Genomic DNA, 14,276 nt, shown 5'->3' with positions numbered 1-14,276 from the left:
AGACACAATCCTGGAGCCGAGGAGGCTGCTTCAAAGAGTGGAGAAGTCAAGAGAAATTAAAGTCAGAAATGGTCTTAGGGCCAGAGGGGGTGTCAGGCTTAGGGCTCTCCCAGATTCCTTAACTCCCCTGTTAGGGGCCCTTGGAGCAGGGGAAATAGCATATTAAGCAAAGGCCCTTTAAACAGGATTCTGAAGCACTGGCAAAATCTCACTTCCACTGAGAGGCAAAGCCGCGATTCCCATGCTTCCCAACATTCCTCTATTGCAAGAAAGCTCTTGTATCGGATGCGAGTTACTGGGATATGCAACAACAGATCAAGAAGCCAGGAAGCTATATTTACCACTTGCACTTACAGGTAACGCCTGATTTTATAAAGGTCTCTGAGGCCATCCCAGACATTGGTAAAAAGCAGGATATGACAGTTTTTTCTTTGATACAGGATTCAAATTTTGTGTAACAGACTCCAGTTAGGTCAAAATTAAATCAGTTTAACACCTTGAGCCTAATTCCTGACGGATGTATGTGCTCAGATTATGAAAACAGCAGACTGTATGATAGCAACAGGTGATGCAACAGGTCAGGATTGAGGGATACTGGCAGAGCTGCAGGGGGGCCCAGGTCTGGAAGAACTGGAGTGATACAGATGTGTTGGCAGAGCCAAGGCAGATCCTGCCTGCATGATGGCAGACAAGCTCAAAGTCATTCCTCCTTCATGAAGTGTTTATATTTTGCAGCACACTTTTCCATCACTGTTTGTGAAAAAAAGCCATTTAGAGCTAAAGGCAAAAGATTTAAGCAACACGCTTCTGTGATATGAAACACCAAGTACAATTCCTTGAATTTGTGAAAGCCAGAAGCTCAAAAATCTTTGTTTTCTTCCCCCAAAAAGGAGAGGGAAAAAATATATGACCCACCCCCACTCTCTGGTTTCCTCTCATTAATCTGGGGGTGTCAAGAGCCAGAGCATTTTCCTTTGAGAGTTTGGAAAGGATCAGTAGCAGAGAATGGAAATCAAAGCATTTATCAATTCCGATTCTGGGAGTACAAGATGTTAAGCTAGTGCAGTGCTTTCCAAACTAAGACATGGCTCCCTGGGGCAGCCACGAGCATCTCAGAAAAAATGCCATCAATATGCTGTTTGTTTGTTTTTTAATTAAGAGTATTAAAACTAGGCTTAAAAATCACCTGTCTCTTACCTGTGGGTCTGCGTCTTATGCTGCTGCTGGCACTGGGAACCTCTCTGCAGTCTCTACCCCTGCAGGGGGCCTTCAGCAGGAAGACTTCCTGCTGGGGGAAGCAGCTGGTGGGAAATCTCTGTACTGAAAGCTCCCTGCTAAAGCAGAGGACACAGGGAGGCTCCTGGGCCCAGCAGCAGCACCACCTGCTCTAGCAGATAGGGAGAGACAGTGCATCTTATCTTTATAATAGAACAATTTTTACCAAGTGCTAAGCCTACAGGTAACAAACGATTGACTGAAGAGGATTTTAATGAAGTTAAACAGAAAAGGAAAAAAAATAGACAGCACAATGATAGCTGTGTTATGTTTGGATTTTCGCTTCTCAGTATTATGGCAAAAAGTCTGTAACCATAATGTGTCATTTCTTTTCAAGGGTTAGTGAAAAAGTATGAGGCCAGAGAAATTAAGAGACATTTAGGGTACGTCTTCACTACCCGCCGTATCAGCGGGTAGCAATTGATTTATCCGGGATCGATATATCGATCCCCGAACGTGCTCACCGTTGACTCTGGAACTCCACCAGAGCGAGCAGTGGTAGAGCAGTCGACGGGGGAGCCGCGGCCATCGATCCCGCAGCATCTGGACCCCAGGTAATTCGATCCAAGATACTTCGACTTCAGCTATGCTATTCGCGTAGCTGAAGTTGCGTATCTTGGATCGATCCCCCCCCAGTGTAGACCAGCCCTTAGAAACCAAACATCCAGAATTGGTAAATAAGAACTGCAGAAAGGAAAAGAATTTCAGAAAGGAAAAGAATTAACACAGCAAAAAAAAAAAAAAAAAAAAAAAAAAAGAGTCAGATCTGAAGAAGCAACTGTTCTTTTGTTCTTTAAAAGCATCTTACATGGTGGCCTTGCGAATTGCAAAATACAAATAAGTACACTATCTGCGAGACCCATCTACTTCCATCACCAACAGACATGTAAAATTATGACTGGGTAAGAAGCAACAATGGCACTAAAAACCATTCCTGTGTCAACTAATAATTCCATTGATGCACTGATGACCTTGCAGAAAATGCCCAGGACCAGCTGATAGAGTAAGTTAAGAAGAGTAAATATTTTGCACTGAACCTTAATGAATCCATAGACTCAGCCAACATGGCTTAGCTTCTGCGTTATGTGAGATTTGTCAAAGCAGGTACAATAGCTTTAAAATGTTTATTTTGCAAAGAAAGGCCAACTGAAACCCTGGTTGGGAAATATTAAAGATCTTCAAATTTGTAGTGGATGAAGGTCTTAACTATGCCACGTCTGTGGGCAGCTGTGACCAGAGAGAACAGTGAGGGTGCAGCGTGAGTAAAGAAGTGGCACCAGCAGCAATTTGGACATACTGCATGACTCATCACCAAGCTTTGGCATCGAAGAAGCTGCGGTTTGAAGTACACAAAGCCCTCAACATTGTTATAAAAATAGGGTGACCAGATGTCCCGATTTTATAGGGACATCCCCGATTTTTGGGTCTTTTTCTTATATAGGCTCCTATTACCCACACCCCGTCCTGATTTTTCACACTTGCTGTCTGGTCACCCTATATAAAAACTGTCAATTTTATAAAATCCTGGGCACAGAATGTGTTTTAATATGCTGTGCAAAGAGATGGACTCTGACCACACTCAGCTTTTGTTTCACAGTGAAGTCAGATGGTTGTCACATGGAAAAGTGTTACAAGGCGCCTTTGACTTGCATGACAAAAATCAGGATTTTCCTCCTAGGGAAAACAAGCTTTGAAGGTTACATGTGAAGTGTGGACTTCAGGATGATGCGAGCTGGTGGACTTGACTGGCAAACCTAACATGTTCGGGTTGGAATACAAACATATTAGATATCAAAGAGAAAAATCAGAGGATTAACGAAGAAATTTTGTTTCTGGAGATGCCACATTGAAAAACGAGTTACTAAGATGTTTTCACTGTTAGACTTTTAAAAAAGAACAAGGTGAAAGTGATCAAAATGCTATGAAAGGCCAAATATTAAACTAATTTGCTTGGATTGTACTCCTATTTTGCTGAATATTTTCCTGGAGTTGAAAAGGAAACTTCAGATGCCAATTGGATTTGAAAACCATTCTTGGTAACAGCTGATTCCATTTCAAGATCAAGTATTTTGGCTCAAGTAAATCTTAGAATTACCAAATGATCACACATGGAAGACCACATTTTCAAATTTAACAAACCAGGAATTCTGGATTTACGTTAAAGGATAGTAAGACGAACTCAGTGATAAATCCATGAAGTGCTGCTTTCATTCACTTCCAGTTATCTCTGAGAGTCTCTACTTTCAGCAACAATTTCTGTGAAAGCGAAACTCAGAAATCATTTAAACTTGGAAAACGACTTATATCTGGCACCATTAAGAGATTCAACCAAACACTGCTCTACTGTGCAGTTCGAGACAGGCCTATTCTTCTCACTAAAAAACTGCCAAACAACTCATATTTTCAAATTATAGTTTTAGACACCTGGATTAGACTGGATTATATAATTAAATTGTATATAGTTGAATAAAACTGAAAAATCACCAGAACTCTAATGTCCCTCTTGAATCTACTGTCCTGAACACTTGGATCTAATGTCCCAAGTCAGTTAAGTAAACAGCATTGGTTCTGGGGAGCTATCACGTTTTAAAAGATCTGTAAAGGAACTGCAGTACTAAAAAGTTTGGGAAACATTGAGCAGTGATTCTCAAACTTTTGTACTGGTGACACGTCACATAGCAGGCCTCTGAGTGAGACCCTCCCCTTAAATATATATAAAAAAAAGTGTTTTTAATTTAGAACACTTTTATAAATGCTGGAGGCAAAGCGGGGTTTGGGTTGGAGGCTGACAGCTCATGACCCACCATGTAAGAACCTCACGATCCTCTGGGGGGTTCCGACCCCCAGTTTGAGAACCCCTGAGCTAGAAGGGCTTGTTCTGGTGCATGAATTGTCAGTCTCCCCCGCCCCCTCTCCCCCGCACATCCCCTCCCCAGTTACAGAGGTCGGTGGGTTTCTTGCTCAGAACTGCTCAAGTCAGCTCTGGTACAAGAATCCCTGATGTCCCATGGGGTGTAACACAGAGGCCCCGGTTGGGACCCCTGCTTTCAATCCTCATTAGTTTGAAGAGTCAACTTCTGCTTGAACTTGACCTGCAGTGACCCTTAACATGGAAAAACCAGTGACCGAGTGCTTCAAGATGTTTGCCCGGGATATGAAAGGCTGACTCGTTCCTTTGCATTTAGCCCCCTCAACTCCCCCCTCTTTTGCCCACTGCAGGGAAACTTGCAGCTCAATCAGATCTTCCTTTGGCTGAGAAGCTGTGGAAAGGACTGAAGTGTGACCTAGCTGAGATTGACAGCTGCCATGCTGGAGAGGGCAATCTGTGTTTGGGCCCTTGATAGCATGCAGCAGCAATGGCTGGCTGCACATGATGGGGGCCCCAGGAATGAGCTTCCGATTCTCCATTCAAGGTTCTAACAACATCCTGCAGAAGCAAGTGGTGGTTGGGAATTAAGAAGCATGTGAATAAAGCATGTGCACGTGTGATTGGGTGGGTAGGGGAGTTAACTCAGGGTGAGACGATGGAACTACAATCCCAGCTTAGAACCTGCAACTGAGAGTGAAGATGAAGATTAGTCCGGGAGTCAAGTGGCAGGCTACTTTGCTGTTGGAAAAATTAGGAAGGACAACTCTCAATGCTGCCACCCCCATACCAAGAACACCCTGTTTTAAAGCTGTTTCTATCATTGTTGCCAAAACCCCTTGACTCCTCTTGGCACCCTTATAACAATGGAAAAGGAGTGGGAGAAACTGAGTCTCATCACTGACTCCCAAACCTTAGGCCTCACCAAACAAGTGTGGTGCTGAGCTGGGAGACATCAGCTGATCTACCCAAGAATGGGGGGGGGAGGGGTGGCAGGAGTAGATTCTTTGACTCCCCATTCTCAGGAGAGATTGAGGAAGGCAGGTCAAAAAAAAACCAAAAAACTAGTGGCGCTGACTTGCCAACATCTGGTTTCTTCCACCCCTAACTTTGAACTGTTCTTGAAAATTAAACCATAATGAGCTGGTTGTAGATGAATTGTTTCAGACCCTCCCAGCACAAACCATGGCTGCAAAGACATCACACACTGCACATTCAGATGACCAGTTCAGTTTCTGCTTGCTAGTCACATCAACAGTGTCAACTTTCTGTAAGTTCCAACACCAGCCTCTGCTCCCACCAAGAATTAGAGATGGGCCCAAGCCAAAGTCTAGATTCATAGTCCCAAAAGTGGGTTTGTCTGAAAGTCTGTATCTGGCTCTGAATCTTGTAACCTGAGCCCATCTCTACTGCTCTCTGGGCACCAGGTTCTGTTCAGTTTAACCCAAAGCAAATGCAGACACTCCAGGAAGATTTGGATCTGGCTAGCTAAGATGAGCAGCACAGCCCCACAAAGAGCCTGTAAGCACCTATCACAAAGGCAGTCACTGTAACCAGGCAATTGCTGTACTTGTAGCATACAGTTAATGTTGCTCTGGTAGACTCCGTCCCCACCCAACTGCCAAGATGAGAGATGTGGGCTAGAATAGATGGCTGAATAAGATGTGCCCAATTACATGTCTCTGAGCTCGACTCTGGCACTGCAGGCTGACCTTTGGTCCAGGCTGATGATTGGCAAGTTAGCAGCATGTGACAGCAAGCAAGCAAATGGGGAGCCAACGATGCATGAGGTGACAGATGAGTTGTGGCGGGGCCGCTGTGCCCTTTTCCTGCTTTCTTGCTATTGGGTTATAGTGCAGTGCGCCAAGTCGAGTGGAAACAGCAAGGTTCAGGAGAATCCACAGGAGAAAAGAAAGAGAAGCCTAGCTAACAGAATCCAGACACAGCACACTGAACCCCCAACATGACCAAACTGACTGCAGGAGATGAGGTGATTGCAGTGCCCTTGCATAAAAAAAAGGGTCAACATATGGAAAGAAACCCTCCCCTTCTTCAGGGCAGATCAAAAGGAGTCCTATCTATACAGGGGTAGGGGCGTCTCCTTCTTCTAACAGCAATGAAGAGGCACGATCGGACGGGCATATCTAACATGGTCACTTTCATGTGTCTGCGAGGACCTCCAGGCTTTTGAAGAACCTCAGTCCTTCCCCCTCCTCATTTTTTATGAAGCAATGAAACAATGTCAAAACTAAGGCAGTACCAGTAATGTTGCAAATATGTTTTGTTTAAATGCCAAGATCCTTTGTCAAGGGCTGCTTCTCCAGGCAACTCTGTGGTCAATTTCAACAAGGGCAGCTCCAAGCAGCCAACGTGCTTAATTTTAATTTCTGTACAGAAGGGAAACTGAACAGCTGTGTCCTACACTGGGCCAATTTCTCACTGTTACCCTGAGATCCATTAACTGCAAAGTTCTTCCTACTTCCAGAACAAGCCCTTAAAAAAAGGTCTCACATACTGACCTCTTTCCTGCCCCACAGAGATCACTGAACACACATGCTCCAAGGAGGCTGCAAAGAAGTCACTGAACATGGCTCTTTCCCCTCCCTGGTCCATTTGGAATTTGAGAAAATACTCCCTGCCCCTTTAACTAAACAAGAGTATGTTGTGGGTTTTTTGAGGGGGTGGAGGGAAGATGAGGGGTACTTAATCACACAGCACACTGGCAGGATAAGAACCATACACCAACCCAAGAGGCAGCTTACATTCCACTCCTCACCACTGTTCCCCTCCCCTTGATCCCCCACAGGACAGGAACAAGGAGAGTTTCCATATGTGCCAGCCATGAGCAGGGCCCAAATCAGAAACACATCCCTACGTGCTAAACCTGTCTGTAAGCCTCCTCTTGATCCTCTAAGGCCAGGTCTACACTAACCCCCTAATTCGAACTAAGGTACGGAACTTCAGCTACGTGAATAACGTAGCTGAAGTTCGAAGTACCTTAGTTCGAACTTACCTTGGTCCACACTCGGCAGGCAGGCTCCCCCGTCGACTCCGCGGTACTCCTCTCGCCGAGCTGGAGTACCGCAGTCGACGGCGAGCACTTCCGGGTTCGACTTATCGCGTCCAGACTAGACGCGATAAGTCGAACCCAGAAGTTCGATTGCTCGCCGCCGAACTACCGGGTAAGTGTAGCCAAGGCCTAAGAGAGACAAGGAAGTATGCCCTCTTGTGGTGAAGCGAAGACATGCCCTAGCATTGGCCCAGACAGCTACTAAAAGGGAGTTTAATGGGGGAACAAACATCAGGCCATTGAAAGGCTTTGGAAGTGCACAAAAAGACAGCTGTAAGCTGGGGTAATGAGGAAGAGGAGGAGGACGACTCACAGGTGATGAAGTAGTCCTGCTGCCTCTGGAACTCCAGGCCCATGTAGTTGGGGCTGAACTCCTGGAACTTGATGGTGAAGCGGATCTCCTTCTCTGGCCGGTTGCAAGTCACCAGCACATTGGGATCCATGACAGTGCTGCAGGACTCTGCCTGCTCCCGCTTCACCAGGTACAGCTTGTAGTATTCATAAGGTCTGGAAAGCTCCGCCTTGGGACAGATAATGTCCAGTTTGTCCCCGATCTCCGGGTAGATGACCAGCCCTTTACCAGCCATAAATCTAGAGAGGAAAGAGAGTAAGAGATTAGATTCATGTGCCCTATTTGGATGCAGCTGAGCGGGGAAGCTCCACATTGTGCACCAGGGCAGCTACAAGTTTCTGCTTGGCTGGGGCAATGTTCACAAATTTCATCCTGACCAGAACTGTGTCCCCCTCCCTCCTGGAGGGAAACCTAGAGCTTGCCCCACCATTTTCACGCCACAAAACATTTTTTATGATGAAACGAGTTTTCCTTCTCATGACAAATGCCTGCAGTGAGGGTGGCAAGTGCCATTGTCTGAAGGTTCCCTTCCACCCCAACATTCAGACACGTATCCCCAATGCCAGGGTCACTGCTGGTTTGCTGCCTACAGTACATTACCCAGGGCTCGGGCCAGTCTATTTTTAAATGGAGACTCATTCTCCTCACTCTAACCTTCCTGAACAGTCAGCCTCACACAGCTGCCAGGGAGAAGTCTCAATCTCTCAGCACTCCCAAATCTCGAAATGCCACAATATGGGTAGCACAGTGGTTAGCCTATGAGAGAACTACGTGGTTGCTGCTGGGACCACTTGCTCTCTTCATGGAGTGGAGTACTGTAAAGACTGTGCTCTTTGCGCTCAGGAGCAGAACACAGAGAGCCTGCTGGGTGAAGGGAAGAGTACCTTGTCCAGATTTCCATGACTGGGAAGGTGTGGTTCTGCCACCGGGTTTCATTTAGAGGAGGAGGATTAACTGGGGGGGCGAGAGGGGGCATGAGAACTGGTGAGCGTGAAGAGCTCCCTCTCACACCCTCACTGCGAACGGAATTTTTATTGCTGAATAGGGAAGGGAGGAAGAGCTCTAAATCAGCAGGGTGCCTTCTGCCAACACACAAGAGTTGCCTCAAAGTCCTAAACTCGGCAGTATGCCCAAGGGAGGATTGGACAGAAAATGGCAAGGAGGGGTAAAAGCTATTCAGGGCTGGAAGGCAGGCCATTACTAAGCAAAAGGAAGGAAGGCAATGTGGCTAACACTCAGGCTCCATTATTACAGGGCAATTACTCAGCTGAATTTTACACAGCAATTAAAGAATTGGGGCAGCAGAGAGGGGAGGGGAAGAACATCTACTTAGCATAATCTCTTCTTGATGGAAGATAACCTAGGAATATATATTAACCCAAAATTTTCTCTGCTGTGCAGCCATGACTTCACTGATGTAATCTGGGTGCTCTGAGAATTGGATGGAGCTCCCAGATAGGCTACACCTCCATTCATTTCTCCTGCCCCTCCCAGATTTAATCAATTCCTTCCCCCACCAAATTGCTAACCAGAAGACATCACTCTGAGTATATGCCCAGATTCTATTCTCCCCTCCTCCATCCCAAAGAGATTTGCACAAGTCAAAACTACAGGCATCAAAGAAACAAGATCAGACACACAAGATCAACCTGCTCTGTGGCTCTCAAACAAGTCTCAGCAAGAAGCCAAAGGGCTGAAGCCAGAGCCAGCAGCCTGGTCTTCAAAATTCCCATCACATGAGCTCCACAGAGAGGATTTACAGGCCAAGTTTAGAGGAGGCAGGCAGGAAAGGTGGAGTCTGAGCCCACACACTCTTGGCAAAGATTCCAAGTTACATTCCAGCTGCAGTTAAGGCAAAAAGACAGCCAAAAAAGATCTCACCTGCATCTATTCCTTCAGAGACCAGAGTAGCCCCAATTCTAATTGCCATTGCCCCTCCCCCCCCACCCAACAAGACAGGGTGAGGCTATGGGGCAGCAGGGACATTTACTTTTGATAAGAGCCACTCCCTGTTCTAGAATTTGATTCAGATAATTTGCACTGTATCTGCCCAAACTCTTCCCAGCAGCTAGAGCTCAGCTGGAACTTAAACCTCAGTAGCTAACAAGTTCCCAGTAGCTTAACTAAAGGGCCCCCATCAGGCCCTGCCCATGGGAAGTCAGCCACCCACTGGAACTCTGACTGGGCAGGTTATCTCACCTGTCGGATTCCAATACCAATAGCACATATCAGTTTAGCTGACGCACTTTTACCATGTAAGCCGTGGGGAAGTAATGAAATCTAATAAAAGCTATGACTCCTAGAACAAAAGATACACAGTAAGCTTAAAAGGGCAAGAAACTTAACACCTAAATGACTGAGCTCTGTCGCTGTAAACTGCAAATAATGAGAAAAGAATGTGGGGAAAATGACTATTGCACTAGAGTTTCCAGCGCCTCACAAAGCATGAAGTGAATGATGCAGCTGTGTTCCAACTCATCAGAGCTGCTGGCAGGTAAGCTAGATCTGGCCCTCAGAGGGGTCACCTCACAGCTATGCCACTTGTCTGCTAGCCAGAATGCTTTTCCCAAGGTGCTGCAAGTGATAAAGGCTTGCCCTAGGGTGACCAGACAGCAAGTGTGAAAAATCGGGACGGGGGTGGGGGGTAATAGGATCCTATATAAGAAAAAGACCCAAAAATCGGGACTGTCCCTATAAAATCGGGACATCTGGTCACCCTAGCTTGCCCACCCACCATCTGAGCTCTGAGGCAATCCCCTGAACATGCTTACATCTTGTACAGAACTGCCCCCTCTTTACCCACCCTGTGACAGGCCACAGGTTGCACATTTGGTCCAACAAGTAAACACTTGTACACACACAGGTTTCCACCCCAGGAGGAAGCAGGATCTAAGATCCACCTCTCCAAAGCTAGTCTGACTCACGCATTTTCTGGTGAGATAAATCCAAGTGACTCAAATTCCCTGCTTCAGCCTCTGCCGGCTCCTTCCTAACCAAAAGATTCCAAACAGGAAGCTACAGACAAAGCAAAGTAGACGTCTTGAGGTTTTGGGGCAAAGGAGGAAGAACGCTACATATTTCCCACCTCAGTGGGACCCCAGCATAACTCTTTCTCCAGAGGGGTCTTTGCAGTGACACAAAGCCCCTCAACAATACCCTATCTACCCAAATGGCACCATGCAATAACCATACAATTATGATTAAGGTGCAACAGGGTGTGGTCTCAAATAAGATTAAACTGAGTTATGAAGATATTACCTTTGATTTTTATATTTCCTCCATGTCACTATAGGACAGAGTTAAGGTTCTTCGGGTGCCCTAACTGCATCCCATACCTCAACGTGTTTGGATTTCTAATATAGTTTGAACCTTAACTTTGAATTTCTTGAGGATAATCACAATACCGCTGTAATGAATAATACCCTGAAGTACTTACATACACACTCAGTCTTAATATAGCTTTTAGCTAGGAATTTCTTCAGTGATATTCTCTGAGTTTCGTATTTGCTGTTCATATGTGAAATTACTAAAACCACGTGATATTTCCAATGATTGAAAATACACAGTATGTACCTGAACCATTAATATTTTCAGAGCTATATCCAGATCCACCACTTTGCGCTAGCTCAGAGGTACTAGAGGGCCACATCTGGGAATAGAAATTGTATGGTGGGCCATGAATGCTCACAAAATTGGGGTTGGGGTGCAGGTTCTGGTTGGGGGGTGCAGGCTCCAGGGTGGGGCCAGAAATGAGGAGTTCAGGGTGTGGGAGGGGGCTCTGGATTGGGATGCGGGCGTGAGGGCTCCGGCTGGGGATGAGGAGTTTGGAGTGTATGAGGGTGTTCCAGGCTGGGACTGAGGGGTTTGGAGGGCAGGAGGGGGGGGATCAGGGCTGGGGCAGGGATTTGGGGCATGGGATGAGAGGTTTGGGGTGCAGGAGGGTGCTCCAGGCTGGGATTGAGGGGTTTGGAGAGCAGGAGGGGGATCGGTGTGGGGAATGGGGGAAGGCTCAGGGGTGCAGGCTCCAGGCAGCAACAAGTCCCTTCTCTGGCTCCTACGTGGAGACGTGGCCAGGAGGCTCTGCACACTGCCCTGTCTGCAGGCACCGCCCCTGCAGCTCCCATTGGCCGTGGTTCCCGGCCAATGGGAGCTTCAGGGGCGGCGCTTGGGGTAGGGGCAGTGTGCAGAGCAGAGTCCCCTGGCTGCCCCTATGCATAGGAGCCGGAGGGGGGCCATGTAACTGTTTCCGGGAGCCACATGGAGCGGTCTCTGACCCTGCTCCCCAGCTGGAGCACCGGAGAGGGGCAAGCCCCAGGCCCCGCTCCCCAGCGGGAGCTTGAGGGCCCGATTAAAACAGCTGGCGGGCCAGATCCGGTCCATGGGGCGCAGTTTGCCCACCCCTGCTCTAGCTGCTTTATTTCACTCAAGCAATGTAAATCAGCCAAACCATAGTGGCCACGGAAACTGGGTTTACGTCTGCTTTGCAGCATCAGACCGCCACCAAGCGGCCAGTGTGTATACCCGTTTTGCCTCATGTCCTGTCCCCCACATGCCTATATGCACATGCATTCATTTTTCCTCTCCTTCCTGTTCCCCTTATATTTCTCCAAACCTTCACCCCTCTCCATTTGCCCCTTCCACATAGCTTTGCTGAGTAGATCTGGCACAAAAGGTATTTTAAATAAGTAGGAATAATGGGAATTTGTTGACTTTTTTCATAACAGAATTCTCTCTCAAGCAAAGACTGACAAAATCTTCAGAGAAATTCACAAAGAACTGAATCCTTTCAAAATGGCTGCCAACTTCCATTGTTCTCAAAAAAACAAACCACAGGTTGCAGTTAGTTAAGATGCTCTTTTCCAAAATGGCCACCAACTCTTATTGTTTCAATAGCAGTTCCCCAAGCTGCTTTCAGGGAAGATGGCAGCTCCTAATCTATAACGAGGCAGAGAAAAGCAGGCAAACTGTGGGAACTACATTTGTTAAGGGGTAGCTTGTGGTCTCCATTCTGTTGAGAATAGCAAATGGCAGACATTTTGGAAGAGGTCAGTTCTTCATGGAATTCTCTGAAATAAAGTTATTCTTCATGCTCTGCTGAAGTTTCTCAGTTGTGAACAACAGCAGGAAAAAAAATGTACTATTAGCCCTAAAGAAATTCTTCATATGTGACTTATACAGACTATGGTAGTGAGTTTTAACCATGAGACATTTGAAGAGTACATTATTCTAGTAAGCTCACTTGGGGGGGTGGAGGGGATCTGACACAGGGTGCCCAATCTCTCCAAGGACCCATTTATAAATTAATTTGATCTAAAACTAGTGACCAGATCTACTTGTAAATTATCAAGAAATTCATTCTGTGCCGTAAGAGTATGTGCTGTAACCTCAGGGAGGATCCACTGTATTTTTCATACATAAAAAAGATTGAATTCATTTTTGTTAAAATGCACAACTCAATTCAGCCTTAACTATGGAGCCATGACATACACCTCCATAATAAAACACTTCAGGATGCAGGTAGTATGTACTAGGGTAAAGTAGATTAAGACATAGGCACCTGAGAAAACAGTAAAAGTGGCAAAGCATTGTGTAAGGAGACCATTCCCCCGCTTACAATTGGGTAGGAGGGTAGCAAGGAGAGTACAGATCAGTTGCTTGAAGTGCTAATCTACCTGCCCATCCAGGATATAGCTCAAATGGCACCAATCAGTACAGACTAGCTCCGGAAATATGACTGGGCCCACCTTATGGCCCCATGGAAAAATCAAAGACCTGGATTGTGATCTACAAATGTCTCCTCCCCACATGGTTACACTCTCTTGTGCCATTTGGATTGGAAGGACCTGGGAGAAGACAACAAGCATGGAAAGCCTAAGAGCACCCTCTGGCTGCCTATCCATGCTGATGCACATTAGTGCTATCAGCCAATTGGAGAACAGTCTTGTATGTCAGCAAAGCCAGAGCAGAAAACAGCGCTCTCAGTGAGAGTGGACCCAGCACAGAGACCCAATATTTTTTAATCCAGTTTCCCCAAAAAAACTGCAGCTTTTAATGCTATCATCCCATATTTAGAATTTGCAAGCACTCTGCATTAGACTTCACAGTGAAGTCTTAAATTAGCTGGCAGCATTCCCTGCTTTGAATTACTACCTTTGGATCCCCCAAACTGACCGAAGGGCAAAAGCCAGGCACTGCCACATGCAACTGCAGCACCAAGGAGACCCAGGAGCTTGGTAGGCCCCTCACAAACAAAACCGGTAGTGAATCGGTGAGAGATAGCCTGGAATCCACTAACCCCAGCCAATGATACCGAAGAGTACTTGTAGTCTTAACCCTTTCACTGCTAATCCTTCAGTGCACCTGCTGAGCTGCTGCATTCCTTAAACAGCCCATGGAAACCAATGCACAGGCCAGCCCAGCAGGGAATTTCAGTTATTCTTGTTTTGAGGTAGAGCGCGCGTGCGCGTGCACACACACACACACACACACACACACACACACACACCCCTACCTGTTTTCAGTGGCCATCCAAGGGACCAGGGCTAGCAAAACAAATAAAAGTAAGTTGCCTAGAAGAGGCTGCCCTAACAAAGTTATATTCAAAACTATAGAATTCTTTAAAGAGAGGCCTTCTAAGTGAAAGTGAGGCCTTTACTGAAGTTCTTACTAACATATAGCATCTTTATCTCAAGACACTTGAAGGTACACATCCC

General features: G+C 46.4%; 1 protein-coding gene across 1 annotated transcript in view; it reads right to left on the bottom strand.

Moving 5' to 3' along the window:
* EFNB1 (ephrin B1) overlaps positions 1–14,276 on the bottom strand; it is a 118,047-nt gene that overhangs the window by 41,920 nt on the left and 61,851 nt on the right. Inside the window, exon 2 of the mRNA XM_005284521.5 lies at positions 7,525–7,802. Within this exon, the coding sequence (XP_005284578.1) occupies positions 7,525–7,802 (278 nt within the window). The remainder of the gene's footprint in view (positions 1–7,524; positions 7,803–14,276) is intronic.

This window comes from Chrysemys picta, chromosome 9, assembly GCF_011386835.1.
Source record: "Chrysemys picta bellii isolate R12L10 chromosome 9, ASM1138683v2, whole genome shotgun sequence".
Classification (NCBI taxonomy): domain Eukaryota; kingdom Metazoa; phylum Chordata; order Testudines; family Emydidae; genus Chrysemys; species Chrysemys picta.
This window is presented reverse-complemented; position numbering and strand designations above follow the sequence as displayed.